The 26883-nt window shown below is 57.8% G+C and overlaps 1 protein-coding gene across 1 annotated transcript; it reads left to right on the plus strand.

Moving 5' to 3' along the window:
* Positions 1 to 7042: 7042 nt before the first annotated feature.
* Positions 7043 to 26399, plus strand: KRT7 (keratin 7). Its single transcript, XM_064643351.1, has 9 exons — positions 7043 to 7558; positions 10843 to 11051; positions 15414 to 15474; positions 16937 to 17032; positions 18473 to 18637; positions 19129 to 19254; positions 22414 to 22634; positions 23585 to 23619; positions 25309 to 26399. The coding sequence occupies exons 1-9, from the start codon at positions 7169 to 7171 to the stop codon at positions 25476 to 25478; spliced, it is 1473 nt and encodes a 490-aa protein (XP_064499421.1). The 5' UTR covers positions 7043 to 7168; the 3' UTR covers positions 25479 to 26399.
* The last annotated feature ends 484 nt before the right edge of the window (positions 26400 to 26883 follow it).

A 26883-nucleotide genomic window follows, 5' to 3' on the forward strand; every position in this document is an offset into this window, starting at 1 on the left:
GGTGGGACCAGATCCTCAGGGCCCTTCCAGGCTGAACCGTTCCAGGATCCCGTGATTCTCATTCCCTGATTGATTCCCATCCATCAGGGAATCCCGGGAGGCTCCCGGGAGTCATTCCTGTGCTTGGGAAACGGGCAGAAAACCCAATTAGACACTGATTAAACAAATAAAACCAATTAAACAACACAGAGATGGGAGCAGAGCCCTTCCCCCCATCCCATGGGCACATCCCACGGGTACATCCCACAGGCACATCCCACGGCATCCCAGAGCAACCACATCCGACGGGAGCGACCTTTGGAACAACCTCGGGATCCACCAGCTGGGGCCTCCCCGGAGAAGCCACTTCCCCGGGGCCGAGGGCCCGCTGGGACAACGTCACCGCTGGGACAACGTCACCGCTGGGACAACGTCACCGCCGGGACAACGTCACCGCTGGGACAACGTCACCGCTGGGACAACGTCACCGCTGGGACAACATCACTGCTGGGACAACGTCACCGCTGGGACAACATCACCGCTGGGACAACGTCACTGCTGGGACAACGTCACTGCTGGGACAATGTCACCGCTGGGACAACGTCACTGCAACAATGTCACCGGCGGGACAATGTCACCGCTGGGACAATGTCACCGCTGGGACAATGTCACCACTGGGACAACGTCACTGCTGGGACAACGTCACCGCTGGGACAACGTCACTGCAACAATGTCACCGGCGGGACAATGTCACCGCTGGGACAACGTCACCGCTGGGACAACATCACTGCGACAACGTCACCGCTGGGACAACGTCACCGCTGGGACAACGTCACCGCTGGGACAACGTCACCGCTGGGACAACGTCACTGCGACAACGTCACCACTGGGACAACGTCACCGCCGGGACAACGTCACCGCCGGGACAACGTCACCACTGGGACAATGTCACCGCTGGGACAACGGCACTGCGACAACGTCACCACTGGGACAATGTCACTGCTGGGACAATGTCACCGCTGGGACAACGGCACCGCTGGGACAATGTCACTGCTGGGACAACGTCACCGCTGGCACTTCATGGCCCCGGGGACACGGGAAGGGCTGGGAGCGATAAAATCCTGAGAAACGGCCACCTCATCCCAGGGATCCGGGCTTCAGGCTGGTCCTGGAACACCCGGGAGAGGTGGAACGTGGGGAATATGTGGAATATCCTGAGTTGGATCAATGGGTCCAACTCCTGCCTGGTGACATCCTAAGTTCCCTCTGGAGCAGTCTGTGTTCACAGGAATTATGGATAAAGTGGGAATTTGAACTGATGAGGATTATTTGATCCTGGAAATCAATAAAATCCCAATAAACGGCCACCTCAGCCCAGGGATCTGGGCACTGGGCTGGTCCTGGAATACCCGGGAGAGGTGGAACGTGGGGAATAACCTGAGTTGCATCAGCGAGTCCAACTCCTGCCTGGTGACATCCTAAGTTCCCTCTGTCCCAGCCTGTGTTCACAGGAATTATGGATAAAGTGGGAATTTGAACTGATGAGGATGATTAGATCCTGGGAATCAATGAAATCCTGACAAATGGCCACCTCATCCCAGGGATTTTGGTATCAGGCTGGTCCTGGAATAGCCAGGATAGGTGGAATCCATGGAATATATGGAATATCCTGAGCTGGATCCCGCGAGGATCAGCGAATCCAGCTCCTGCCTGGTGACATCCAAAGTTTGGGACACAAGGGAACAAGTTCCCTCTGGCCCAGTCTGTGTTCACAGGAATCATGGATAAAGTGGGAATTCCAGCTGCTGAGGTTCATTAGATCCTGGGATTGCAGGGGGGGATCTCCAGCACGGCAGGTCCTGGATTTTGGGTGGTTTTAGCGGGAAGAGCAGCCTGGCAGTGGCATTCGGGTACAAGGAGGAATTTCCTTGGGCACCAGGGGGAATTCCTTCCTGGAAAGGGTGGCCAGGCCTTGGAAGGGGCTGCCCAAGGAGGGGGGGGAGTCCCCACCCCTGGAGGGGTCCAAGGAATCCCCATCCCACAGGGGATGAATCAGGAATCACCCACAGGGGATGGATCAGAAATCACCATCAGGGAATGGATCAGGATCAGGATCAGGAATCACCCCCAGGGGCTGGATCAGGATCAGGATCAGGAATCACCCCCAGGGGCTGGATCAGGATCAGGATCAGGAATCACCCCCAGGGGCTGGATCAGGATCAGGATGAGGATCAGGATCAGGAATCACCCCCAGGGACTGGATCAGGTTTAGGATCAGGATCAGGGATCACCCCCAGGGGCTGGATCAGGTTTAGGATCAGGATCAGGATCAGGGATCACCCCCAGGGGCTGGATCAGGATCAGGGATCACCCCCAGGGGCTGGATCAGGTTTAGGATCAGGATCAGGAATCACCCCCAGGGGCTGGATCAGGATCAGGGATCACCCCCAGGGGCTGCCCTGTGCAAACCCAGAATTTTCCATCCCAGCCCTGCAATTCCCGGCCCCAGCAGGACAAATCCCCCGGGATCACCGCGGGAGCCTTTGGAACCATCCCAGGGTTCTCCACACACCGTTCCACCCCCCGCAGGGATTCCCTCCTTTTCCACGACCACACTGGATTTATTGTCTTTAATTCCGGGGAGTGATTTCCAGCCGGACCCGCGAGCTCGGCTTGTTTTCCCGGGGATTTCCCGGAGGGATCGATCGTTGGGGGGGTTTGGCTGCTCCGGGAGTGCCGGGGCTCGGCGATCCCGCTCCCGGGATGTGACTCCAGCAGGACGGGCCGGGAATCCGGGAATCCGGGAATCCGCGCCCGCGGGGAGCCTTGAACAGGTCGCGGTGTCACCCGAGCCGCATCCCGGGGGCTCGGCCTCTGGAATATTCCCCGGTCGGGGCGGTTCGGGGACTGTTTGCTGTTGCCATGGAACGACAACACAACAAAGCCGCGGACACCGCCGGGGCCACGTCCTGCTCCGGCTCACCTGGGCTCAAAGAGGGCTCAAAGAGGGCTTAAAGAGAGGCTCAAAGAGGGCTTAAAGAGGGCTTAAAGGAAGGTTTAAAGGAAGGTTTAAAGGAAGGTTTAAAGGAAGGGCTCAAAGGAAGGGCTTAAAAGGGAATATTCCCTTTAAAGGGCTTAAAGGAAGGGCTTAAAAGGGAATATTCCCTTTAAAGGGCTCAAAGGAAGGGCTTAAAAGGGAATATTCCCTTTAAAGGGCTTAAAGGAAGGACTTAGAAGGGAATTTTAAGACCTTTAAAGGGCTCAAAGGAAGGACTTAAAAGGGAATATTCCCTTGAAAGGGGTTAAAGGAAGGACTTAAAAGGGAATATTCCCTTTGTGGGGTGGGGGAAGGGAGGGAAATCCGGAGGGAGCAGCAGGGAGGGGTGAGGCCTCTCTGATCCCATCCTGGGGCAGGGCAGGAGGTTGGACTTCACCCCAGACCGGGCAAGTTCAGCTCCCCTGGGCTCAGCCGGGTTCCTGGAGCTGCCCGGAGCAGCTTTGGCTTCCTGGCACTTGATCCCACGGCAGGTTGGGATTTACCTGCCTGCATTTACTGCCTGGATTCACTGCCTGGCTTTGCCTCTCTGGCTTTGCCTGGTTGGGTTTACCTGCCCAGATTTACCTGCCTGGATTCACTGCCTGGCTTTGCCTGTCTGGTTTACCTGGTCAAGTCTACCTGACTGAATTTACCTGCCTGGCTTTACCTGCCTGGCTTTACTGTCTGGGTTTACCTGCCTGGGTTTACCTGCCAGGCTTTGCTGCCTGGGTTTAGTGCCTGGGTTTGCCTGGTTGGGTTTACCTGCCTGGGTTCATCCGATTGGATTTACCTGCCTGGCTTTACCTGGTTAGCTTTACCTGGTTGGGTTTACTTGCCTGGATTTACCTGCCCAGGTTTCCCTGCCTGGATTTACTGCCTGGCTTTCCCTGCCCAGGTTTACCTCCCTGGCCTTACCTGCCCAGGTTTACCTGCCTGGTTTACCCACCTGGTTTTCCCTACCTGTTTTTCCCTGCCTGGCCTTACCTGCCTGACTTTCCCTGCCCAGGTTTACCTGCCTGGTTTTACTACCTGGCTTTCCCTGCCCAGATTTCCCTACCCAGGTTTACCTACCTGGCTTTCCCTGTCTGGCTTTACTGCCTGACTTTCCCTGCCCAGGGTTCCCTGCCCAGCTTTCCCTGCCTGGCCTTACCTGTCCAGGTTTCCCTGCCCAGGTTTCCCTGCCTGGCCTTACCTGTCCAGGTTTCCCTGCCCAGGTTTCCCTGCCTGGCCTTACCTGCCTGAGCTGCTCCTGCTGTGCCCCTTAAACCCCCATTTGTGCTGATCCAGGCTGGGATCCAACCCCCAGCAGGGAGAGAGCTCCTTCCCGACCCCAAATCCCACCTTCAGCCTCGATCCCTCTTTCCTCCCAACATCCCAGAGCTGCTCCCAGGGCAGCCTGTCCCCGTGGGCTCGGGAGCACCTGGAGCAGCTGGAATCTGCCCTGTGTCCCTCATTCCAGGGTGGAATGATCCCTGTCCTGTCTCCCCGGGTCCAGAGCAGGGCTGGGGGGTCTGTAACCAGTTGTTTTACACTCAGTGGATTGGGGTTTTTCAATCACAGAATAAATTAGGTTGGAAAAGAGCTCTGGGATCGTCGAGTCCAACCTGTGATGGTGGGAGCAGAGCCAGGCCCGGGGCCAGCAGGAATCCTGGAGGAATCCTGCAGGAATCCTGCCTCATCCCTCCCTGTCTGGCTCAAATTCCTCCTTTCCCCTCCTTAAAAAGACCCTTTCCCTGGAGCAGTTGGGCTCTGCAGCTTCTCTTCCCCCCTCCGAAGCAGGATTTTGACCAGGCTGGGGCCAGTCTGGAGGCAGAGTTTGGGGTCAGGCAGAGTTTGGGGCCAGCCTGGAGGCAGAGTTTGGGGCCAGGCAGAGTTTGGGGCCAGTCTGGAGGCAGAGTTTGGGGTCAGTCTGGAGGCAGAGTTTGGGGCCAGCCTGGAGGCAGAGTTTGGAGCCAGGCAGAGTTTGGAGCCAGCCTGGAGGCAGAGTTTGGAGCCAGCCTTATCTCCCTGCCCTGCTGACGGGGGAGAGCTGAAGGATGATGACACATCCAGGGCAGGCTTGGAAATCTCCTGGGGAATTTATGGCCCGATAGGACGAGCTCTGGGCCCCCTGAGACTCTTTGAAAGTGGACAACGCCCACAGGGCTCCTTTTTTTCCCTCAGAGAACCCCCCACGTCCAAGCAGGAGCCCAGAAATTCCAGCCAGGACTTTCATCCTGCCTCCCTCGAGCAGAGTGGACGGAATGCTGGGGGCTGCCCTGTGCTCCCACTTCCCCCACCTCCATTCTGAGGGTCTGTTTGAGGGATTAACAGGAGAGCAATGGGAAAAAACCACGTTCCCCCCCGCGAGGGCACCCTCTGGGTGCTGCTGGCAGGGCCTGCAGAGCGCCCAGGCCGGGCTGGGTTGATATTAAACCAGGCTGGGCCCGACACTGAGGCCCTTTATCAGCTCCGGGCCTGTGAGAACCCGCTGGCAGAGGGGAAAAATCGATTGGTACTCCCTGGGTTCCCCCTCCTGGGTATTCCAGATGTATTCCCTGTGTTCCCCCCTGGGCATTCCAGATGTATTCCCTGCATTATCCCCCGGGTATTCCAGATGTATTCCCTGGGTTCCCCCCTGGGCATTCCAGATGTATTCCCTGCATTATCCCCCGGGTATTCCAGATGTATTCCCTGGGTTCCCCCCTGGGCATTCCAGATGTATTCCCTGCATTATCCCCCGGGTATTCCAAATGTATTCCCTGTGTTCCCCCCTGGACATTCCAGATGTATTCCCTGTGTTCCCCCCTGGGCATTCCAGATATATTCCCTGCATTATCCCCTGGGCATTCCAGATGTATTCCCTGTGTTCCCTCCCAGGCATTCCAGATGTATTCCCTGTGTTCCCCCTCCCGGGCATTCCAGATGTATTCCCTGCATTATCCCCCGGGTATTCCAGATGTATTCCCTGTGTTCCCCCCTGGGCATTCCAGATGTATTCCCTGCATTATCCCCTGGACATTCCAGATGTATTCCCTGTGTTCTCCCCTGGACATTTCAGATGTATTCCCTGTGTTCCCCCCCCGGGTATTCCAGATGTATTCCCTGTGTTCCCCCCTGGACATTCCAGATGTATTCCCTGTGTTCCCCCCTGGGCATTCCAGATGTATTCCCTGCATTATCCCCTGGACATTCCAGATGTATTCCCTGTGTTCTCCCCTGGACATTCCAGATGTATTCCCTGTGTTCCCCCCCGGGTATTCCAGATGTATTCCCTGTGTTCCCCCCCGGGTATTCCAGATGTATTCCCTGTGTTCCCCCCCGGGTATTCCAGATGTATTCCCTGTGTTCCCCCCTGGGCATTCCAGATGTATTCCCTGTGTTCCCCCCCCGGGTATTCCAACAGCCGGGTGGGCATCGGGAGACACGGAGAATCCTTGGGGAATGGGTGGGGGGGCTCTGCCGGGGTAACTCTGGGCCCGGGGAGCCCAAAGAGCCTCGAGGGGCTGGAGGGGCTCAGAGGAGCTCAGAGAGGTTCAGAGGAGCTCAGAGGAGCCTGGAGGGGCCAGAGGAGCCCAGAGGAGCCCAGAGGAGCCCAGAGGAGCCCAGAGGGGTTCAGAGGAGTTCAGAGGGGCCTGGAGGAGCCAGAGAAGCCCAGAGGGGCTCAGAGGAGCTCAGAGTAGTTCAGAGGGGCTCAGAGGAGCTCGGAGGAGCTCAGAGGGGTTCAGAGAAGCCCAGAGGAGCCTGGAGGGGCCAGAGAAGTTCAAAGGGGCTCAGAGGAGCTCAGAGGAGCCCAGAGAGGCCCAGAGGAGCCTGGAGGGGCCAGAGAAGCTCAGGTGAGCTCAGGGATCACGTCCCATCTGTGCCATCCACGTCCCATCTGTGCCACCCACGTCCCAGCTGTGCCCAGGTGAGGCCCCGAGCGGGGACACGGCGCCAGGTGTGTCCCTGTCCCTTCCCCGCGGCCCTTCCCTGCTCGGAGGGGTGGGCAGGCAGCCAGGCACACCCAGCTCGGCGGGCAGTAAAACGATCCCGCTGTCGCCCCGGGGCCAAGCCCAGCTCGCCCGGCCGATAAAAGGGGCGGCGGGAGGGACACCGCCCTCACTGCCCTGCGCCGCTTCGGCCCGAGCTTTGGCAAAGGTGCGGGATTCGGGAATACCCTCTGGAGCAGCCATGAACCGCTCCGTCAGCTTCAGCTCCCGCTCGGCCGCCGGCCCGGCCGTCACCCAGGTCCGGGTGAGCTCCGTGTCCTCCACCCGCGGGCTCGGCGGCCCCGGGCTCGGCCGCGCCGGCGGCTTCGGCAGCTCCAGCCTCTACAGCCTGGGCTCGGCCAGGAGGGTCTCCACGGCCGGGAGCGGCTCCTACAGCGTCCGCTCGGGATTCGGCCTCGGGAGCGCCGGACTGGGGGCCCTGAGCCCCGGCGGCATCCAGGAGGTGACGGTGAACCAGAGCCTGCTGACCCCCCTGAACCTGGAGATCGACCCCAACATCCAGAGGGTGCGCAAGGAGGAGAAGGAGCAGATCAAGACCCTCAACAACAAGTTCGCCTCCTTCATCGACAAGGTGAGGGCTGCGGGGGCGGTGGTGGAGCTCTGGGGGAGCTGCTGAGCACCCAAAAATCTGCCCAATGCTCTGGGGGAGCTGCCGAGCACCCAAAAATCTGCCCAGAGCTCTGAGGGAGCTCCTGAAACACCAAATGGGACCCAAAATCTGCACCGGGGGGACCCAAAAATCTGCCCAGAGCTCTGAGGGAGCTCCTGAAACACCAAATGGGACCCAAAATCTGCACCGGGGGGACCCAAAATCTGCCCAGAGCTCTGGGAGAGGTGCTGAGCACCAAATGGGACCCAAAATCAGCACCAGAGGGGACCCAAAATGTGCTCAGAGCTCTGGGGGTGCTGTTGAGGACCCAAAATGTGCTCAGAGCTCGGGGGGTGCTGAGGAGCACCAAATGGGACCCAAAATGTGCTCAGAACTCTGGGGGAGCTGCTGAGCACCCAGAATGTGCTCAGAGCTTTGGGGGAGCTGCTGAGCACCCAAAATCTGCTTTTAGAGCTCTGGGGATGCTGCTGAGCACCCAAAATGTGCTCAGAGCTTTGGGGGAGCTGCTGAGCACCTAAAAATCTGCTTTTAGAGCTCTGGGGGTGCTGTTGAGGACCCAAAATGTGCTCAGAACTCTGGGGGAGCTGCTGAGCACCCAAAATCTGCTTTTAGAGCTCTAGGGGTGCTGCTGAGCACCAGGGGGGACCCAAAATGTGCTTAACCCAGCTGGGAAATCATGAACAGGCTCGGGATCAACCCTGAAGGATGGGGGGGGATAAATTCTTAAGGGCGTGGTGGGGTTTGGGCTGTCCCCAGATCGGTGGAGGGACCCAGGGTGTGTCCCCCAGCTGGAAAAGGGACCTGGGGGTCTGGCCCTGAAACTGGAAAAGGGATCAGGGGTCTGTGTCCAAAGTGGAAACAGGACCAGGGGTCTGGCCCTGAAACTGGAAAAGGGACCAGGGGTGTGTCCCCCAACTGGAAAAGGGAACTGAGGTGTGTCCCTCAACTGGAAAAGGGACCAGGGATCTGTCCCTCAGTTGGAAAAGGGACCAGGGATCTGCCCCTCAACTGGAAAAGGGACCAGGGATCTGTCCCTCAGCTGGAAAAGGGACCAGGGGTCTGTTCCTCAGCTGGAAAAGGGACCAGGGGTCTGTCCCCCTACTGGAAAAGGGACCAGAGGTCTTTCTCCCAGCTGGAAAAGGGACCAGGGGTCTGTCCCTCAACTGGAAAAGGGACCAGATGTCTATCTCCCAGCTGGAAAAGGGACCAGGGGTCTGCCCCTCAACTGGAAAAGGGACATGGGGTCTGTCCCTCAGCTGGAAAAGGGACCAGAGGTCTTTCTCCCAGCTGGAAAAGGGATCAGGGGTCTGTCCTCCAACTGGTAAAGGGACCAGGGGTGTGTCTCTCAACTGGAAGGGGCCAGGGGGGTCCATCCCCAGCTGGAAGGGGGAACCTCACCCTCTGCACCCCAATCCCTCTTGTTCCTGGGTTTATCAAAGCCCTGCTGGTTTGCCCTCAGAAAAGGGCTCTGCCCCCAGCAAAGGGCTCTGCCCCCAGCAAAGGGCTCTGCCCTCAGAAAAGGGCTCTGCCCCCAGAAAAGGGCTCTGCCCCCAGAAAAGGGCTCTGCCCCCAGAAAAGGGCTCTGCCCCCAGAAAAGGGCTCTGCCCTGCCCTGCCCTGCCCAGCTTGGCTTTGTTGTGCCCCTTCCTGGACCTGCTGCTGCCCAAATGGGGGGCAGGGGTTAAAAATCTGCTCCCTCCCCCCCCAGCCCCGAATTCGGGGAGGGGAAGGTTGTCCCAGCAGGGCAGAGCCCAGTAAAGCAGAGACTGGTAAAGCAGAGACTGGTAAAGCAGAGCTGGGTAAAGCAGAGACTGGTAAAGCAGAGATGGGTAAAGCAGAGCCCACCGGGTGTGCCTGTGCTGCCCTGCCCCACTCTGAGCTGCCCTGCACCCCCTCCCCGAGCTGTCCTTTACCCCCTCCCCGAGCTGTCCTTTACCCCCTCCCCGAGCTGTCCTTTACCCCCTCCCCGAGCTGTCCTTTACCCCCTCCCCGAGCTGTCCTTTACCCCCTCCCCGAGCTGTCCTTTACCCCCTCCCCGAGCTGCCCTGCACCCCCTCCCCTCTTGCACCGCCTGCTCTTGTGCAAACCCTGCTCTGGCATCCCCGAAATGTCAGGAATCCGCCCTGGACCTGCAGGAACTGTCCAGTCTGAGCTCTGGGGGTGGTTTCTGTGGAGTGTCAGCCCGGCAGAGTCTGGAAAAGGGAGCAGTAGCTGCTTATCTTTAATCCCTTGAAAGCCCCAGCGCCACAAATCTGGGCCCAGAGCACCTCTGGGCCTTCCAAACCTCCTCTGGTGCTTCTCACCAGCCACTCACACCCTTGGGACACCCAAATCCTTGGGATACCCACACCCTTGGGACACCCAAACCCTTGGGACACCCCCTTGGGAGCTTCCCAGCAGCCACCCACACTCTTGGGACACCCAAACCCTTGGGAGACTACCTTTGGAGCTCCCCATGAGCCACCCAGACCTTTGGGACACCCAAACCCTTGGGACAGCCCCTCCTCCCCTCATCTCAGCCCTCCCAAATTCTCAGGACACCCTTTTGGTACCTCTCATCAGCCACCCACACCCTTGGGACATCCTCTGTGGTGCTTCCCACCAGCCACCCAAACCCCTGGGACACCCAAACCCCTGGGACACCCAAACCCCTGGGACACCCAAACCCCTGGGACACCCAAACCCTTGGGACACCGACACCCTTGGGACACCCAAACCCTCGGGATACTCACACCCTTTGGTCCTCCCCACCAGCCACCCACACCTTTGGGACACCCAAACCCTCGGGACACCCCCTTTGATGCTTCCCTCCAGGCACCCAAACCCTTGGGACATCCCCCCCCATCCCAGCCCTCTCAAATCCTTGGGACACCGTTTTTGGTGCTTCTCACCAGACACCCAAACCCTTGGGACACCTCAACCCTTGGGACACGCACCCACCCCCATCCCAGCCCTCCCAAACCCTTGGGACACCCCCTCTGGTGCTCCCCACCAGCCACCCACACCCTTGGGTCACTCACACCCTCAGGACACCAAACCCTCGGGACACCAAACCCTCGGGACACCCCTGTGGTGCTTTCCACCAACCACCCAAACCCTTGGGACACCCCTGTGGTGCTCCCCACCAGCTACTCACACCCTTGGGTCACTCACACCCCTGGGTCACCCCCCACCCCATCCCAGCCCTCCCAAATTTCGCGGCTCATCCCCTCCCTTTCCCTGACTGACGCCGGGTCCCCTTCCCAGGTGCGGTTCCTGGAGCAGCAGAACAAGATGCTGGAGACCAAGTGGAGCCTCCTGCAGGACCAGAAAACCACCCGGAGCAACATCGGGCCCATGTTCGAGACCTACATCAGCAACCTGCGGCGGCAGCTGGACGGGCTGCTGGGGGACAAGGGGCGGCTCGAGGGGGAGCTCAAGAACATGCAGGACCTGGTGGAGGACTTCAAGAACAAGTAACGTGTCCCCCCCCGGCCCAGCTGCCAGGGAGGGAGGTGTTTTCCAGCCGGGAATGAGGAGCTCAGGGCAGGGAAGCTGCCGGGGTGATCCCGCTCCTTCTGGGAATGTGGGCGAGGGTCTCCAAACTCTTGGCTTTGCTTTGGGGTCTCCTCGGGGTTGGCAGGGAAACTCTGGGGTCTCCTCGGGGCTGGAAGCGGCATTTGGAGCTGGAGGAGCCCTGTGGGTTCCACAGGTTGGCAGGTGATCCCAGTTCATTCCATGGGCAGGGAATGGAGCAGGATGGGAGGTGATCCCAGTTCATTCCAGAGGCAGGGAATGGAGCAGGCTGGGAGGTGATCCCAATTCATTCCAGGGGCAGGGAATGGAGCAGTTCCCCGGCTCTCCTGCCAGGGAGGGAGGTGTTTTCCAGTTGGGAATGAGGAGTTCAGGGCAGGGAAGCTGCCGGGGTTCTTCCCGCTCCTTGTTCCCGTGTGGTCGAGGGTCTCCAAACTCTTGGCTTTGCTTTGGGGCCTCCTTGGGGTTGGAAGGGAAACTTTGGAGCTGCAGGAGCCCTGTGGCTGGGAGGTGATCCCAGGAATGGGCCAGGGTGGCAGGTGATCCCAGCCATTCCGGGGGCAGGGATGGAGCAGGTTGGCAGGTGACCCTCCCCAATTCCAGGGGCAGGGATGGAGCAGGATGGAAGGTGATCCTGGCTCATTCCAGGGGCAGGGAATGGAGCAGGATGGAAGGTGATCCCAGCCATTCCAGGTGATCCCAGCCATTCCAGGTGATCCCAGCCATTCCAGGTGATCCCAGCCATTCCAGGGGGCAGGGATGGAGCAGGATGGAAGGTGACCCTCCCCAGTTCCAGGGGCAGGGAATGGAGCAGGATGGCAGGTGATCCCAGCCATTCCAGGTGATCCCAGCCATTCCAGGTGATCCCAGCCATTCCAGGGGCAGGGAATGGAGCACCTGCCCTGCCCTTTTTCAGCCACTTTTCTGGGAGGAGCCCGGGAATAAAAGGCCCTTTGTCCCAGCCCGGCCCAGCCCGGCCAGGCCTGGAACGGGAGGGAAGAATGGGAGGCACCGGGAGAACTGGATGGGGCAGGAACCGACAACAAACAACCCGGATAATCCCCGGGGCGTGGCCGGGGAAAGTCAATACCCGGAGATTCCCAAAGAACCGCTCGGGAATGGGGTTTGTCCCGGCCCTGCTCCTGCTCATCCACAGTAGGAGTCTCTGCAAGGAGCTGGTTTGTTCCCAGGGGAGTTCAATCCCAGATTTCAGCCCCATTTCCCGTGGATTCCAGGGGCACATTTCCAGTGTATCCATATGCACATTTATTATATCCATGTGAAGCCAAACCCTCTGGAGCAGGGAAGCGGGAATTCCTTCTGTGTGTTTAGGGAAAGCCAATACCCGGAGATTCCCGGGAATGCTTGGGAATGGGGTTTCCCCAGCCCTGCTCCTGCTCATCCACAGTGAGTGGGAGTCTCTGCAAGGAACTGGTTTGTTAAATCCCAGATTTCAGCCCCATTTCCCGTGGATTCCAGGGGCACATTTCCAGTGTATCCATGTGCACATTTATCATATCCATGTAAAGCCAAACCCTCTGGAGAAGGGAAGCAGGAATTCCTTGTGTGTTTAGGGGAAAGTCAGTACCTGGAGATTCCCAAAGAACCCCTTGGGAATGGGGTTTGTCCCAGCCCTGCTCCTGCTCATCCACAGCCAGACCTGGTTTGTTCCCAGGGGAATTCAATCCCAGATTTCAGCCCCATTTCCCGTGGATTCCAGGGGCACATTTCCAGTAGATCCATGTGCACCTTTATTATATCCATGTGAAGCCAAACCCTCTGGAGCAGGGAAGTGGGAACTGGGAGCAGAGGGAGCGGGGATGCAGCACCTGGAATGCAGGATCTACTTCTCCCCCTTTCCATGGGGAAAATCCCATTTATAAATGGGAAACCCAAACCACGACCTGCCCCGGAGGTTCCCGTTCCCCCTTTTCCGTGGGTCTGGTTCCCACAGGAATTCCCAGTTAATTCTGGGGGGAGGAATTCCTGGATGGAAAGGTGGAATGGTGTTTAAGGTCCCTCCAACCCAACCCATTCCAGGATTCCATGATTCTGGAGCCAGGCTGGGAGAGCTGGGAATGTTCCCCTGGAGAAGGGAAGGATCCAGGGAGAGCTCAGAGCCCCTTCCAGGGCCTGAAGGGGCTCCAGGAGAGCTGGAGAGGGACTGGGGACAAGGGCTGGAGGGACAGACACAGGGAATGGCTTCCCACTGGGAAAGGGGGATTTAGGGGGGATATTGGGAAGGAATTCCTGTCTGGGAGGGTGGGGAGGCCCTGGGATGGATTTCCCAGAGAAGCTGTGGCTGCCCCTGGATCCCTGGAAGTGTCCCAGGCCGGGTTGGATCCCCCTGGGAGGGTGGGAGGTGTCCCTGCCCGTGGAAAGGTGGGATGGGATGGGATTTAAGGTCCCTCCAACCCAACCCATTCCATGATCCCACGATTTATTGCCCATCTTGGTGGAGCTTCCCCCAGGAAAGGAGGAATTCCGTGTTTTTCCCTCTCTCTGCTCATCCCTCATGTCCGTGGGCGCCGCAATCCCGGCGATTCCCGGCGTTTATTCCCTGCAATTCCCCGCCCGCAGTTCAGTGACCTCCGGAGGGACAATGTCCATGATCCCGGCGGGGAAGGGGAGGGGCCGGGAGGGCGAAGGAGCTCCTTTGGAAGGCAAATTCCAGGGATTGTGTCAACAAAGGGCGTTGCCCCGGCAACAGCGATTCCCAAACAACCGGGGCAGGTGGTTCCCGCTCCTCCCGGGGTGACTTTCAGGATCCCGGGAGCAGCCGGTTGGGCTGGGGGGGTGCGGGGACAGCTGATCCAGGGCTGCAAATCCGGGATTCTCCAGGAAAAGCTGCGGAGAGGGGGGTTTGTCTGCTGGGGATCTGCAGGGGAACACCCGGAGAGCTGGAGGGGAACATCCCAAAATCTGGAGGGGAACACCCAGAGTGCTTTAGGTGAACAGCTGGAGGCTTTTAGGGGAACACCTGGGGATCTTTGGGTGAACATCCCAAAATCTGTACGGGAACACCCGGAGATCTTTAGGGGAACACCTGGGGATCTTTGGGTGAACATCCCAAAATCTGTAGGGGAACACCCAGAGATCTTTAGGGGAACACCTGGAATTCTTTCGGTGAACATCCCAAAATCTGTACGGGAACACCCAGAGTGCTTTAGGTGAACATCTGGAGATTTTGAGGTGAACATCTGGAGTTTTTAGGGAAACACCTGGAGTTCTTTAGGTGGACATCCCAAAATCTGTAGGGGAATGCCTGGAGATCTTTAGGAGAACTCCTGGAGATCTTTAGCTGAACATCTGGAATTTTTTAGGTCAACACTTGGAGTTCTTTAGGAGAACACATGGAGTTTTTTGGGTGAACACCTGGAGATCTTTAGGGGAACATCTGGAGTTCTTTAGGTGAACATCTGGAGTTTTTTAGCAGAACTCCTGGAGATCTTTAGGTGAACATCTGGAGTTTTTTAGGTGAACACCTGGAGTTTTTTAGGTGACCATCTGGAGATCTTTAGGGGAACACCTGCAGTTCTTTAGGAGAACCCCTGGAGTTTTTTAGGTGGACACCTGCAGACCTTCAGGTGAACATCCAGAGATCTTTAGGGGAACACCTGGAGACTTTTAAGTGAACATCTGGAATTTTTTAGATCAACACCTGGAGATCTTTAGGGGAACACCTGAAGACCTTTAGGTGAACATCTGGAGGTTTTTAGGTGAACATCTGGAGGTTTTTAGGTGAACACCTGGAGATCTTTAGGGGAATCCCTGCAGACCTTCAGGTGCTCCCCCAGAGCAGGGCTGTCCCCGGGGTCTCAGTCTGGGGGGGCTCTGGAGCACAGGGACGGCGATCAACACCCACCCTCGGCTCTCCTGGGATGGTGGCACCTGCTCAGCTCCTGCAGGACATTCCCAAAAGCCTGGAAGGGGGAAGTGCAGAGTGGAAGCAGCGTCGGGAAGGCTCGGACGGGCACAGAGGAGTCTGTGGGATCTGGGGACACTTTGGGACACTTTGGGACATTTTGGGACACTGCAGCCCTCCAGGGGGGAGGAGCAGGAGCAGGAATCTCCTGCAGCACAGGGGGTTTTAAGGAATGTGGGAAAGCAGGGTGGGGAGTGCTCTCCAGCTTTGAGGCATCAGCTCATCCCAACAGGAGCTCAGGGCCGGAGCCGGCACCTCCAGCCTCGGGGAGCCCAAAAACGGAGGGAGAGGGAAGAGAACTGGGATAGCCCTTCATGGGGACACTTCCCCTTCCATCCGGGCTCCAACCTCACAGAAATCCCCCTTTTTTTTTTGGCAGGTACGAGGACGAGATCAACAAGCGCGCGGCGGCTGAGAACGAGTTCGTGGTGCTCAAGAAGGTGGGATCCTGGGAACTGTGGGATCCTAGGAATCGTGGGATCCTGGGAATCGTGGGATCCTGGGAGTCGTGGGATCCTGGGAACTGTGGGATCCTGGGAATCGTGGGATCCTGGGAATCGTGGGATCCTGGGAACTGTGGGATCCTGGGAACTGTGGGATCCTGGGAATCGTGGGATCCTGGGAGTCGTGGGATCCTGGGAGTCGTGGGATCCTGGGAGTCGTGGGATCCTGGGAATCGTGGGATCCTGGGAACTGTGGGATCCTGGGAATCATGGGATCCTGGGAACTGTGGGATCCTGGGAATCGTGGGATCCTGGGAATCGTGGGATCCTGGGAACTGTGGGATCCTGGGAATCGTGGGATCCTGGGAACTGTGGGATCCTTGGAACTGTGGGATCCCGGGATGCTTTGGGTGGGAAGGGACCTTAAATCCCATCCAGTGCCACCCCCCGCCGTGGGCAGGGACACCTCCCGCTATCCCAGGGGCTCCAATTGGCCTGGGACACTTCCAGAGACAGGGAACTATTCCTGGGATTGCAGCCCTCTGCCCTCCCTGTCCCTACTCCCTGTTCATTCCTTGTCCCTACTCCATGTTTATTCCTTGTCCCTACTCCATGTTTACTCCTTGTCCCTACTCCGTGTTTACTCCTTGTCCCTACTCCGTGTTTCCCTCTGTCCCTATTCCCACTTTCCTCCAGCTCTGCCGGAGCCCCTGAGGTTCCATGCTCAGAATTCCAAAGGTTCCATGCTCAGAATTCCAAAGGCAGCTCCCAGCAGCCCCCGAGGTCCCCCCGGGCACAGGGAAGCAGATCCACATCCCAGGGGGATTCCTTTACCCAGATCTTCCTTTGGGGCCTTTCCCAAGGTCTCCGTGTCCAGCAAACAGGGATCCAGGGGATCCTCGGGATGTCAGGATCCTCCCCACCAGCAGAATTAGATCCCAAGGGACCGGGTTCAGGCCCCGGGGTGTCCCTGGGGATCCTTGGGATGTTCAGGATCCTCTCCACCGGCAGAATTAGATCCTGAAGGATCAGGTTTAGTCCCTGGCATGTCCCTGGGAATCCTGGGGATGCTCAGCATCCTTCCCACCGGCAGAATTAGATCCCAAGGGATCGGGTTTAGTCCCTGGGGATGCTCAGGATCCTCCCCACCGGCAGAATTAGATCCCAAGGGATCGGGTTCAGGCCCCAGCATGTCCCTGGGGAGCCTCGGGATGCTCAGGATCCTCCCCACCGGCAGAATCAGATCCCGAGGGATCGGGTTTAGTCCCTGGCATGTCCCTGGGGAGCCTCGGGATGTCAGGATCCTCCCCACCGGCAGAATCAGATCCCGAGGGATCGGGTTCAGACCCCGGAGTGTCCCTGGGGAGCCTCGGGAAGCCTCGTTTGGGAGCCCCCAAAGCCTGGCTGGACTCCGACGGAAAAGCTTCCCAGTTCCCTGGATTATCCCTGGTTTTTTTAGGATGTGGACGCTGCCTACATGAACAAGGTGGAGCTGGAGGCCAAGGTGGACGCGCTGACGGACGAGATCAACTTCCTGAGGGCTTTCCAAGAGGCGGTGAGGAAAGGAGGGCAGGGAATGGGGCCGGGAATATCCGTGTGCTGTTCCCAGGGCTGGGAAAGGGAGCTGGGAATATCCCTGTGCTGTTCCCAGGGCAGGGAATGGGGGCAGGGAATATCCCTGTGCTGTTCCCAGGGCTGGGAATGGGGGCTGGGAATATCCCTGTGCTGTTCCCAGGGCTGGGAATGGGGGCTGGGAATATCCGTGTGCTGTTCCCAGGGCTGGGAAAGGGGGCTGGGAATATCCCTGTGCTGTTCCCAGGGCAGGGAATGGGGGCTGGGAATATCCGTGTGCTGTTCCCAGGGCTGGGAACGGCCATGGAGACGGGACTCACCCCTTCCAGAGAGCCTGGAATGAAGGGATTCCTTGGCTCGCCCCTTCCAGAGAGCCTGGAATGAAGGGATTCCTTGGAATCGCCGTGGGCTGTGCCAGGGATTTCCCCCCGGCCGGGGTGGGAGGGGGATTCCCTGCAAACAATCCCGGGACAGGCGGGATCGGTCGGGACGGGAACACGGGAAGGGGGAGCGTCGTGGGGCGGGGGGAGTTTGGGGTCTGGAAAAACGGGAAGCTGCCGGTCCCAGGCTCCTGCAGCTCCCCCAGGATCAGGGGTTGTCTGAGCCGGACGCTCCTCGGGAGAGGGGCTGGAATTTGGCCCTGGGTTGGTGCTCCCGGGCCTGGGACCAGCCGGGAATGTCGGGAATGGGGGATCGGGAGCTGCATTCCCACTGGGAATGTTCCTCTGGGCTTCCCGGGGTCGGGTCCCTCCTCATTAGTGACGATTTGGATGGAGTTCTACTAATTAGTGACTATTTGGGTGGAATTCTCCTGATTATTGACGACTTGGATGGAATTCTGATTATTGATAATTTGGATGGAATTCTGATTATTGATAATTTGGATGGAATTCTCCTGATTATTGATGATTTGGATGGAATTCTCCAGATTATTGATGATTTGGAAGGAATTCTCCTGATTATTGATGATTTGGATGGAATTCTCCTGATTGTTGATGACTTGGATGGAATTCTGATTATTAATAATTTGGATGGAATTCTGATTATTGATGACTTGGATGGAATTCTCCTGATTACTGACCATTTGGATGGAATTCTGATTACTGATTATTTGGATGGAATTCTGATTATTGATGACTTGGATGGAATTCTCCTGATTATGGATGATTTGGATGGAATTCCAGCTACTGACAATTTGGATGGAATTCCAATTATTGATAACTTGGATGGCATTTCTCCTGATTATTGATAATTTGGCTGGAATTCTGATTGTTGATAATTTGGCTGGAATCCTCCTGGCTGTTGATGCCTTGGCTGGAATCCTCCCGCTCTGCCTCCCTTTCCCTCCCACTCGCTTCCCAAAGGAGAGTCCCTTCCAAACTCAGGGATCACAGGGGGGTGGAATGTTTGTTTTTCCCTGCAGGAGATCAACGAGCTGCAGGCCCAGATCTCCGACACCTCGGTGGTGCTTTCCATGGACAACAGCCGGAGCCTGGACCTGGACAGCATCATCGCCGAGGTGAAGGCGCAGTACGAGGACATCGCCAACCGCAGCCGCGCCGAGGCCGAGGCCTGGTACCAGAGCAAGGTGGGCAAGGGAAGGATCCAGGGACACCTTGGAGCCCCTTCCAGGGCCTGAAGGGGCTCCAGGAGAGCTGGAGAGGGACTGGGGACAAGGGCTGGAGGGACAGACACAGGGAATGGCTTCCCACTGGGAAAGGGGGGATTTAGGGGGGATATTGGGAAGGAATTCCTGTTGGGAGGGTGGGGAGGCCCTGGGATGGATTTCCCAGTGGCTGCCCCTGGATCCCTGGAAGTGTCCAAGGCCAGGCTGGATCCCCCTGGGATGGTGGGAGGTGTCCCTGCCCAGGGCAGGGGGTGGAATGGGATGGGATTTGATGCCCCTTCCCAACCCAAACCGTTCCCTGATTCCAGAATCCACATCTCTCCCAGTCCCTGTAATCCTGTGTGCCATGAGGGGGAGAGGTTTTATCCCACTAATTAACCCCATCCTGATGGCTCATTAACCTCATCCCAATAGCTAATTAACCCCATCCTGGTCTCTGTTCCCCATCCCAGTACGAGCAGCTCCAGGTGACGGCCGGGAAACACGGGGACGACCTGAGGAACACCAAGAACGAGATCACGGAGATCAACCGGGTGATCCAGAGGCTCCAGGGGGAGATCGAGAGTGCCAAGGCCCAGGTGAGGAGCTGCAGGTCCTGATCCCTCTGGGAACCCCTGACAGGAGCCAGGGAACGGCCGGAGATGTGCCGGGGGGGGGTTGGGATGGATTTTGGGGAAGGTTCTTTCCCTAGATGGAGGTCAGGCTCTGAACGAGCTCCCCAGGGTTTGGGATGGATTTTGGGAAAAGGTTCTTCCCCCACAGGGGGGTTGGGTTCTTAATGGGCTCCCCAGGGTTTGGGATGGATTTTGGGAAAGGTTCTTCCCCCAGAGGGGGGTCAGGCTCTGAACAGGCTCCCCGGGATTTGGGATGGATTTTGGGAAAGGTTCTTTTCCCAGAGGGGGGTCGGGCTCTTAATGGGCTCCCCAGGGTTTGGGATGGATTTTGGGGAAGGTTCTCCCCCCACAGGGGAGTTGGGCTCTGAACAAGCTCCCCAGGGTTTGGTCACGGGCCCAGAGCTCCAGGAGGGCTTGGACAACACCCTCAGGAGTTGGATTTGGGGATTAGTGGGATTTTCAGGTTTGGACAACGCCCTCAGGAGTTGGATTTGGGGATTAGTGGGATTTTCAGGTTTGGAAAATGCCCTCAGGAGTTGGATTTGGGGATCAGTGGGATTTTCAGGTTTGGACAACACCCTCAGGAGTTGGATTTGGGGATCAGTGGGACATGGAGCTGATGGCCCCTGTGGGTCCCTTCCAGCTCCAGGCATTCCATGATTCCAGGGGTGTTCTGGGGCTCTGGGTGTCACACAACACCTGCACTTGGGGACCCTGGAGCTCCTTTTGGGGGGGCTGTCCCAATGACCTGGTGAAGCACTTTGGGGTGTTTGTCCCAATGACCTGGTGAAGCACTTTGGGGGTGTTTGTCCCAGTGACCTGGTGAAGCATTTTGGGGGTGTTTGTCCCAGTGACCTGGTGAAGCATTTTGGGGGTGTTTGTCCCAATGACCTGGTGAAGCATTTTGGGGGTGTTTGTCCCACTCATCCCGAAGGATTCCAGTCCCTCTGGGGCAGGAGGGGTGTTGTGAGGGGTGTTGTGAGGGATGTGATCCCGACGGGAAGGTGGGAAGGTGGGGTGAGGAGGAGCAGGAATCAACCCCGGGATGCAGAAGGGGGGATGCAGAGCCCGAGGGCAGGGCTGGGGTGGCCCCACACCTTCCTCCTGTTCCTGGGCTCGGCGCCCACTCCCCTTTTCCAGCGGGGAACACCCTGTTTGGGCACACACGGGAATTTCTGGGCGCTCTGTTTGCTCTGCCCGGGGGTTTTTATCTCCCTATCGGAGGGCTGGGGCCGGGCCGGGCACCGAGCGGCTCCCCCCGGGACCTGAGGCTGCTCTGGGGTAACCTGAGCTCCCCGAGCCGCTGATAAAGCCGCTGATTCATCCCCGGCTTTGTTTGGTTTCGGGGCAGGGAGGCCCCGGCACACGCGGGGGTTGGAGCCAAGAGCTGCCCCGAGCGGCTCTTTGAGTAATGACCGGGAGCACAAAGCCCATTGTGAGCCCTTCCTGCCACAGCCGGGCCCCGGGGAGGGGCAGGGGCACAGCCGGGGCTTCCAGCTCTGTGTGGGGCCTCGGGGCTGCTTTTGGGGTGGGACTGGGGGGTTTGGTGGCTCCAGGTCCTGCTGCCCCTCATCAAAGGTTGTCAGAGACCAACCAGCTCCCAACTTGCTCTGGGATGAATTAGGAGGGGCAGGGGCACAGCTGAGGGTTCCAGCTCCATGTGGGGCCTCAGGGCTGCTTTTGGGGTGGATCTGGGAGCTTTGGTGGCTTCAGGTCTGCTCCAGGTCCTGCTGCCCCTATCAAATGTTATCAGAGTCTGAGCAGCTCCCAACGAGCCATGGGGTGAATTAGGAGGGCAAACTTGAACTTTCCTGGGTTTTTTTTGAGGTTGAGGTGGGGTGGGAAGCTGGGGGTCACCTGAAGGAAGCCCCCCAAAAGCACAGAGAAAGAGGGTCTTGCCTTTTGGGGTGGGCTGAGCTTCCCCATCCCCACCCGGTGCCGAGAAAGAGGGTCAGCCCAAAGCCTTTTGGGATTGGGCTGAGCTTCCCCATCCCCACCTGGGCACCCCAAAACCCAGCTCCAGGGATCCCACTGAGCTCCTCCAGGGATCCTTCTGAGCTCCAGGGATCCCACTGAGCTCCTCCAGGGATCCCCCTGAGCTCCTCCAGGGATCCCTCTGAGCTCCAGGGATCGCACTGAGCTCCAGGGATCCCTCTGAGCTCCAGGGATCCTTCAGAGCTCCAGGGATCCCAACTGAGCTCCAGGGATCCCCCTGAGCTCCAGGGATCCCACTGAGCTCCAGGGATCCCACTGAGCTCCAGGGATCCCACTGAGCTCCTCCAGGGATCCCAACTGAGCTCCAGGGATCCCACTGAGCTCCTCCAGGGATCCCACTGAGCTCCAGGGATCCCGCTGAGCTCCTCCAGGGATCCCACTGAGCTCCTCCAGGGATCCCAACTGAGCTCCAGGGATCCCACTGAGCTCCTCCAGGGATCCCACTGAGCTCCAGGGATCCCGCTGAGCTCCTCCAGGGATCCCACTGAGCTCCTCCAGGGATCCCACTGAGCTCCTCCAGGGATCCCACTGAGCTCCTCCAGGGATCCCACTGAGCTCCTCCAGGGATCTTCCTGAGCTCCAGGGATCCCTCTGAGCTCCAGGGATCCCACTGAGCTCCTCCAGGGATCCCCTTGAGCTCCTCCAGGGATCCCCCATAGTTCCTCCAGGGATCCCACTGAGCTCCAGGGATCCCACTGAGCTCTGAGGATCCTTCTGAGTTCCAGGGTTCCCCCTGAGCTCCAGGGATCCCCCATAGTTCCTCCAGGGATCCCCCAGAGCTCCTCCAGGGATCCCACTGAGCTCTAGAAATCCCTCTGAGCTCCGGGGATCCTGCTGAACTCCAGGGATCCGGCTGAGCTCCAGGGATCCCACTGAGCTCCTCCAGGGATCCCCCTGAGCTCCTCCAGGGATCCCACTGAGCTCCTCCAGGGATCCTCCTGAGCTCCAGGGATCCTGCTGAGCTCCAGGGATCCCACTGAGTTCCAGAGATCCTGCTGAGCTCCAGGGATCCCTCTGAGCTCCAGGGATCCCCCTGAGCTCCAGGGATCCCCCATAGCTCCTCCAGGGATCCCGCTGAGCCCCAGGGCCCTGAGCTGACCCCGCTGACGCCCTGCCCCGTTCCCACAGCGAGCCAAGCTGGAAGCAGCCGTGGCCGAGGCGGAGGAGCGCGGGGAGCTGGCGCTGAAGGACGCGCGGGCCAAGCTGGCCGAGCTGGAGGACGCCCTGCAGAAGGCCAAGGCCGACATGGCCCGGCAGCTCCGCGAGTACCAGGAGCTCATGAACGTCAAGCTGGCCCTGGACATCGAGATCGCGACCTACAGGAAGCTGCTGGAGGGCGAGGAGAGCAGGTGGGAATTCCCTGGGTTCATTGGAAGAGCCCAGCTGCCATTTCCACGGGGAAACACGGGCAAAAAAACCCCTTTTTTATCTGAATTTTGGTCCTGAAGGGGCTTAATTCCCTGTGGAATTAAGACAGAACTTCCAGGGCTCTCCAACCCCCCAGCTGGGGACAGCGGGAGAGCCCAGCTCCCATTTCCACAGGGAAACACAGGCACAAAAAATCCCCTTTTTTATTTGATTTTTGGTCCTGAAGGGGCTTTGGCTGAAGAGCCGAACTGGCAAAGTCTGGGGGGAAAAGAATTGAGAGTTTTGGGGAAAATAAGCAAGGGAGGGGAAAGATTGGTTTCCATCATAAGCAAAGGAGGGGAAAATTGGTTTCCACCACCTGTGGTGCTGTGGGAGAACGTTTCCAAGGGGAAATCCCTGTGGGATTAAGACACAACTTCCAGGGCTCTCCAAACCCCCCCAGCTGGGGACATTGGGAGAGCCCTGCTCCCATTTCCACGGGGAAACACAGGCAAAAAAATCCCCTTTTTTGTCTGATTTTTGGTCCTGAAGGTGTTTTGGCTGAAGAGCTGAACTGGCAAATTCGGGGGGGGGGGAAAGAATTGAGAGTTTTGGGGAAAACAAGGAAAGAAGGAAAGAAATTGGCTTCAACCATTAATGGTGCCGGGGCAGAACGATTCCAAGGGGAAATCCCTGTGGGACTGAGACAGAACTCCCGAGTTCTCTCACCTCTGCACTGGGATGAGGGGCTGGATCCAGCCCCGGGGGAGGTGGATCCCCCGGGAAGGGTCATTCCTGAATTCCCAGGAATTTCTGGATCCCCCGGGAAGGGTCATTCCTGAATTCCCAGGAATTTCTGGATCCCCCGGGAGGGTCATTCCTGAATTCCCAGCCCCGGGAATCCCGGGAATGCCGACTCTGATCCCTCCTCTCCCTTTGTCCCCTCCCGCAGGTTGGCCGGGGACGGAGTCGGGAACGTCAACATCTGTGAGTGGGGCTGGGGGGTGGGGGTGGTTGGGGGGGTTTGTTTGTAGGGTTTGTTGTTTGTGGGGTTTGTTGTTTGTGGGGTTTGTTGTTTGTAGGGTTTATTTTTGTAGGGTTTGTTGTTTGTGGGGTTTGTTGTTTGTAGGGTTTGTTGTTTGTAGGGTTTGTTGTTTGTAGGGTTTGTTGTTTGTAGGGTTTGTTGTTTGTGGGGTTTGTTGTTTGTTTGTGGGGTTTGTTGTTTGTAGGGTTTGTTGTTTGTTTGTGGGGTTTGTTGTTTGTGGGGTTTGTTGTTTGTAGGGTTTATTTTTGTAGGGTTTGTTGTTTATGGGGTTTGTTGTTTGTGGGGTTTGTTGTTTGTAGGGTTTGTTGTTTGTTTGTGGGGTTTGTTGTTTGTTTGTGGGGTTTGTTTTTTGTAGGGTTTGTTTTTTGTGGGGTTTGTTGTTTGTAGGGTTTGTTTTTGTAGGGTTTGTTGTTTGTAGGGTTTGTTGGGTTTTTATGGGTTTTTGTTTTTTTGTGGGGTTTTGTTGTTTGAAGGGTTTGTTGTTTGGTTGTAGGGTTTGTTGGTTGTGGGGCCTTGTTGGTTGTGGGGTTTTGTTGTTTGTGGGGTTTGTTGTTTGTAGGGTTTGTTTTTTGTGGGGTTTGTTGGTTTTTTATAGGTATTTGTTTTTTGTGGGGTTTTGTTGTTTGTGGGGTTTATTTTTTGTAGGGTTTGTTTTTTGTAGGGTTTTTTAGTTTTTTGTGGGGTTTTGTTGTTTGTGGGGTTGTAGGATTTGTTGGGGTTTTGTGGGGTTTTGTTATTTGTAGAGTTTGTTTGTGTTTTGGGGTTTTTTTTAGGGTTTGTTGTTTGTAGGTTTGTTTTTTGTAGGGTTTGTTGGGTTTTTATGGGTTTTTGTGGGGTTTTGTTGTTTGTAGGGTTTGTTGTTTATTTCTAGGGTTTGTTGTTTGTAGGGTTTTGTTGTTTGGGGGATCCACATTCCCATGGCTCTGGGGCACCAGGAGATGGGTTGGATGATTCTCCATGGATTTCTGATGGGTTCTCCATGGATTTTCAGGGTCAGGGGGTCCTGAGCCAGAAATGGAGAGACTTTGGACAGGTGTTGACAGGATAAGGGGGAATGGCTGCAAACTGGAAAAGGGGAGCTTTAGATGGGATTTGGGGGAAGAATTCCCACCCTGGCAGGGTGGGGAGGCCCTGGAATGGATTTCCCAGAGGATGCCCCAGCCCTGGGAGTGTCCGAGGCCGGGTTGGATGGGGCTGGACTGGTGGAAAGGAGACCTTGGAGCCCCTTCCAGGGCCTGAAGGGGCTCCAGGAGAGCTGGAGAGGGACTGGGGACAAGGGCTGGAGGGACAGACACAGGGAATGGCTTCCCTCTGGGAAAGGGGGGATTTAGGGGGATTTGGGAAGGAATTCCTCCCTGGGAGGGTGGGGAGGTCCTGGGATGGAATTCCTCTGGATCCCTGGGAGTGTCCAAGGCCGGGTTGGATCCCCCTGGGATGGTGGGAGGTGTCCCTGCCCAGGGCAGGGGGTGGGAACGGGATCATCTTTCCACTCCCTTCCCCCCCAGCCCATCCCACGATTCCCTGGAGAATCCATGGGATGGCTGCTGGAATCCCCAGCCCCCCTTTCCCGGGGGTTCCAGCCGGGTTTGGATCTCCCGGGGGCTCAGGGTGTGTTTTCCCTGTTTTCCCAGCCGTGGTCAGCTCCAGCGGCGGCGGCGGCTTCTCCAGCGCCGGAGGATTCCTGGGAGGAGCCCTCGGGGCCGGGATGGGCAGCGGAGCCCTCGGCTTCTCCTCCGGGGGGGCCACCAAGTCCTACTCCATCACCACCACCTCCAGCAGCCGCCGCAGCGTCAGGAAGTAACTCGGGCCGCATTCCCGGCGGGGAGGGAAACCCTCGGGAAGCGACGCCCGGGTGCCTTTCACGGGAAAAAGCGGCTGCGAAACAAATTCCTGCCCCCGCCACGACACTCCCGAGGCTCCATCCTGCTCCCGAGGCTCCATCCTGCTCCCGAGGCTCAATCCCGCCCCGGAACGTCCCCCCGGGAGCAGGATCAGACCTCCCGGAGCTGGATTTGGCAAATCCCACATTCCCGCTGCGCCTTTGCCGAAGACACCGGGAGATTCTCTGCCCCCCCTTTAACTGGATTTTGGAAGATTTCCATCCCTCAGGTCTCACCCCGGGCTGGGTTTTCTAAAACGTGTCAGGGAGAAAAGGGTGAAACTGCTCTGGATTTCTCCTTATTTTCCTTTGGGAACGGGCTCAGGGCTGGAATTCCACGGTTCTCCTCTGCCTGGAGCTGTTTTCTGCCCAAAGGCAGATTTATTTCGGGCTCTTCGGAGCAAAATAACCCATCAGCTCCTCCCTCCCCCGTTCCCTGTTCTTCAGCGCAGCCCGGAGCTCGAGGGACATTGCTGGGAATTCCAAGTGTCCCACTCCAAAGGGGGAGAACATTCCCAGTTTCTGGGTGTCTCTGTTCACTCCGGGGGGATTTCGGGATCTCTGGGGTCTCCTCCCGCGAGGCAAAAGCGAGTTTGGGGTTGGCGCAGATCCCAAAAACTCCTCCTTCCTACCCGGGCGGGGCTTCGGCTCCCCCGGGCCGGGGGAGGGCGAGGTCGCGGCTGCCGCGGGAAGAGTTTTTCGGGAATAACTCCAAGGAACTGCGCGGCCATCCCGTGCTGATGCTCGGCCGTGTCCCGGCGGTGCGTTTTTGGGTGGAATTTTGATGCTTTTCGTGTCTGTCCCGAGGCCTTTAATAAAGTTTCCCTTTTTCCTGCTCGTTCAGTCCCGGCTGAGTTCTTGGTGCTGCTCGGGAGCGACGGGAATTATCCGGGAATCCCCTTCCTGCTGCATCCAGAGCCTGCCCTGGGGCGCCTGGAGCAGGCACCGGGCAGGATTTGGGATTTGCTGCCTCCCCAGGGTCATTCCCGGCGGGATTTTCCCTGCCTGGAGGGCAGAGGGAGGAGGGGGCTGGGGTTGGGTTCTGCTCCGGGTGAAAGGAGGGATCGGGTCCCTCTCCCTCCAGGGATGTGGGACCCTCCTCAGGGCTTGGAGAGGGGAATCTGGGACATGATTCCTGCTCCTCTGGGGGCTCCGTGCCTCCTCCCCCCCACACCACACAGCAGGGCTCTGCTGCCAAAGGAACTGTCCAAAAAGGGGCATTGGAAGGTAAAACTAAACCAAATTCACTTTTCCAAAAAGCTGCATCTGAGAAAAACTTGAACTGAATTCACTGTTCTGAAAAGCTGCGTTTGAAGGTAAAATTGAA

Source organism: Pseudopipra pipra, assembly GCF_036250125.1.
Source record: "Pseudopipra pipra isolate bDixPip1 chromosome 30 unlocalized genomic scaffold, bDixPip1.hap1 SUPER_30_unloc_1, whole genome shotgun sequence".
NCBI classification, from domain to species: Eukaryota; Metazoa; Chordata; class Aves; order Passeriformes; family Pipridae; genus Pseudopipra; species Pseudopipra pipra.

What these genes read in the sequence shown, in the direction of transcription:
- KRT7 (XM_064643351.1), top strand. Translation starts at nt 7,169, where the DNA reads ATGAACCGCTCCGTCAGCTTCAGCTCCCGCTCGGCCGCCGGCCCGGCC. An exon ending in AGTTCGTGGTGCTCAAGAAG is followed by an intron (nt 15,475 to 16,936) that starts GTGGGATCCTGG and finishes TGGTTTTTTTAG; the next exon opens with GATGTGGACGCTGCCTACAT. An exon ending in AGGCCTGGTACCAGAGCAAG is followed by an intron (nt 18,638 to 19,128) that starts GTGGGCAAGGGA and finishes TCCCCATCCCAG; the next exon opens with TACGAGCAGCTCCAGGTGAC.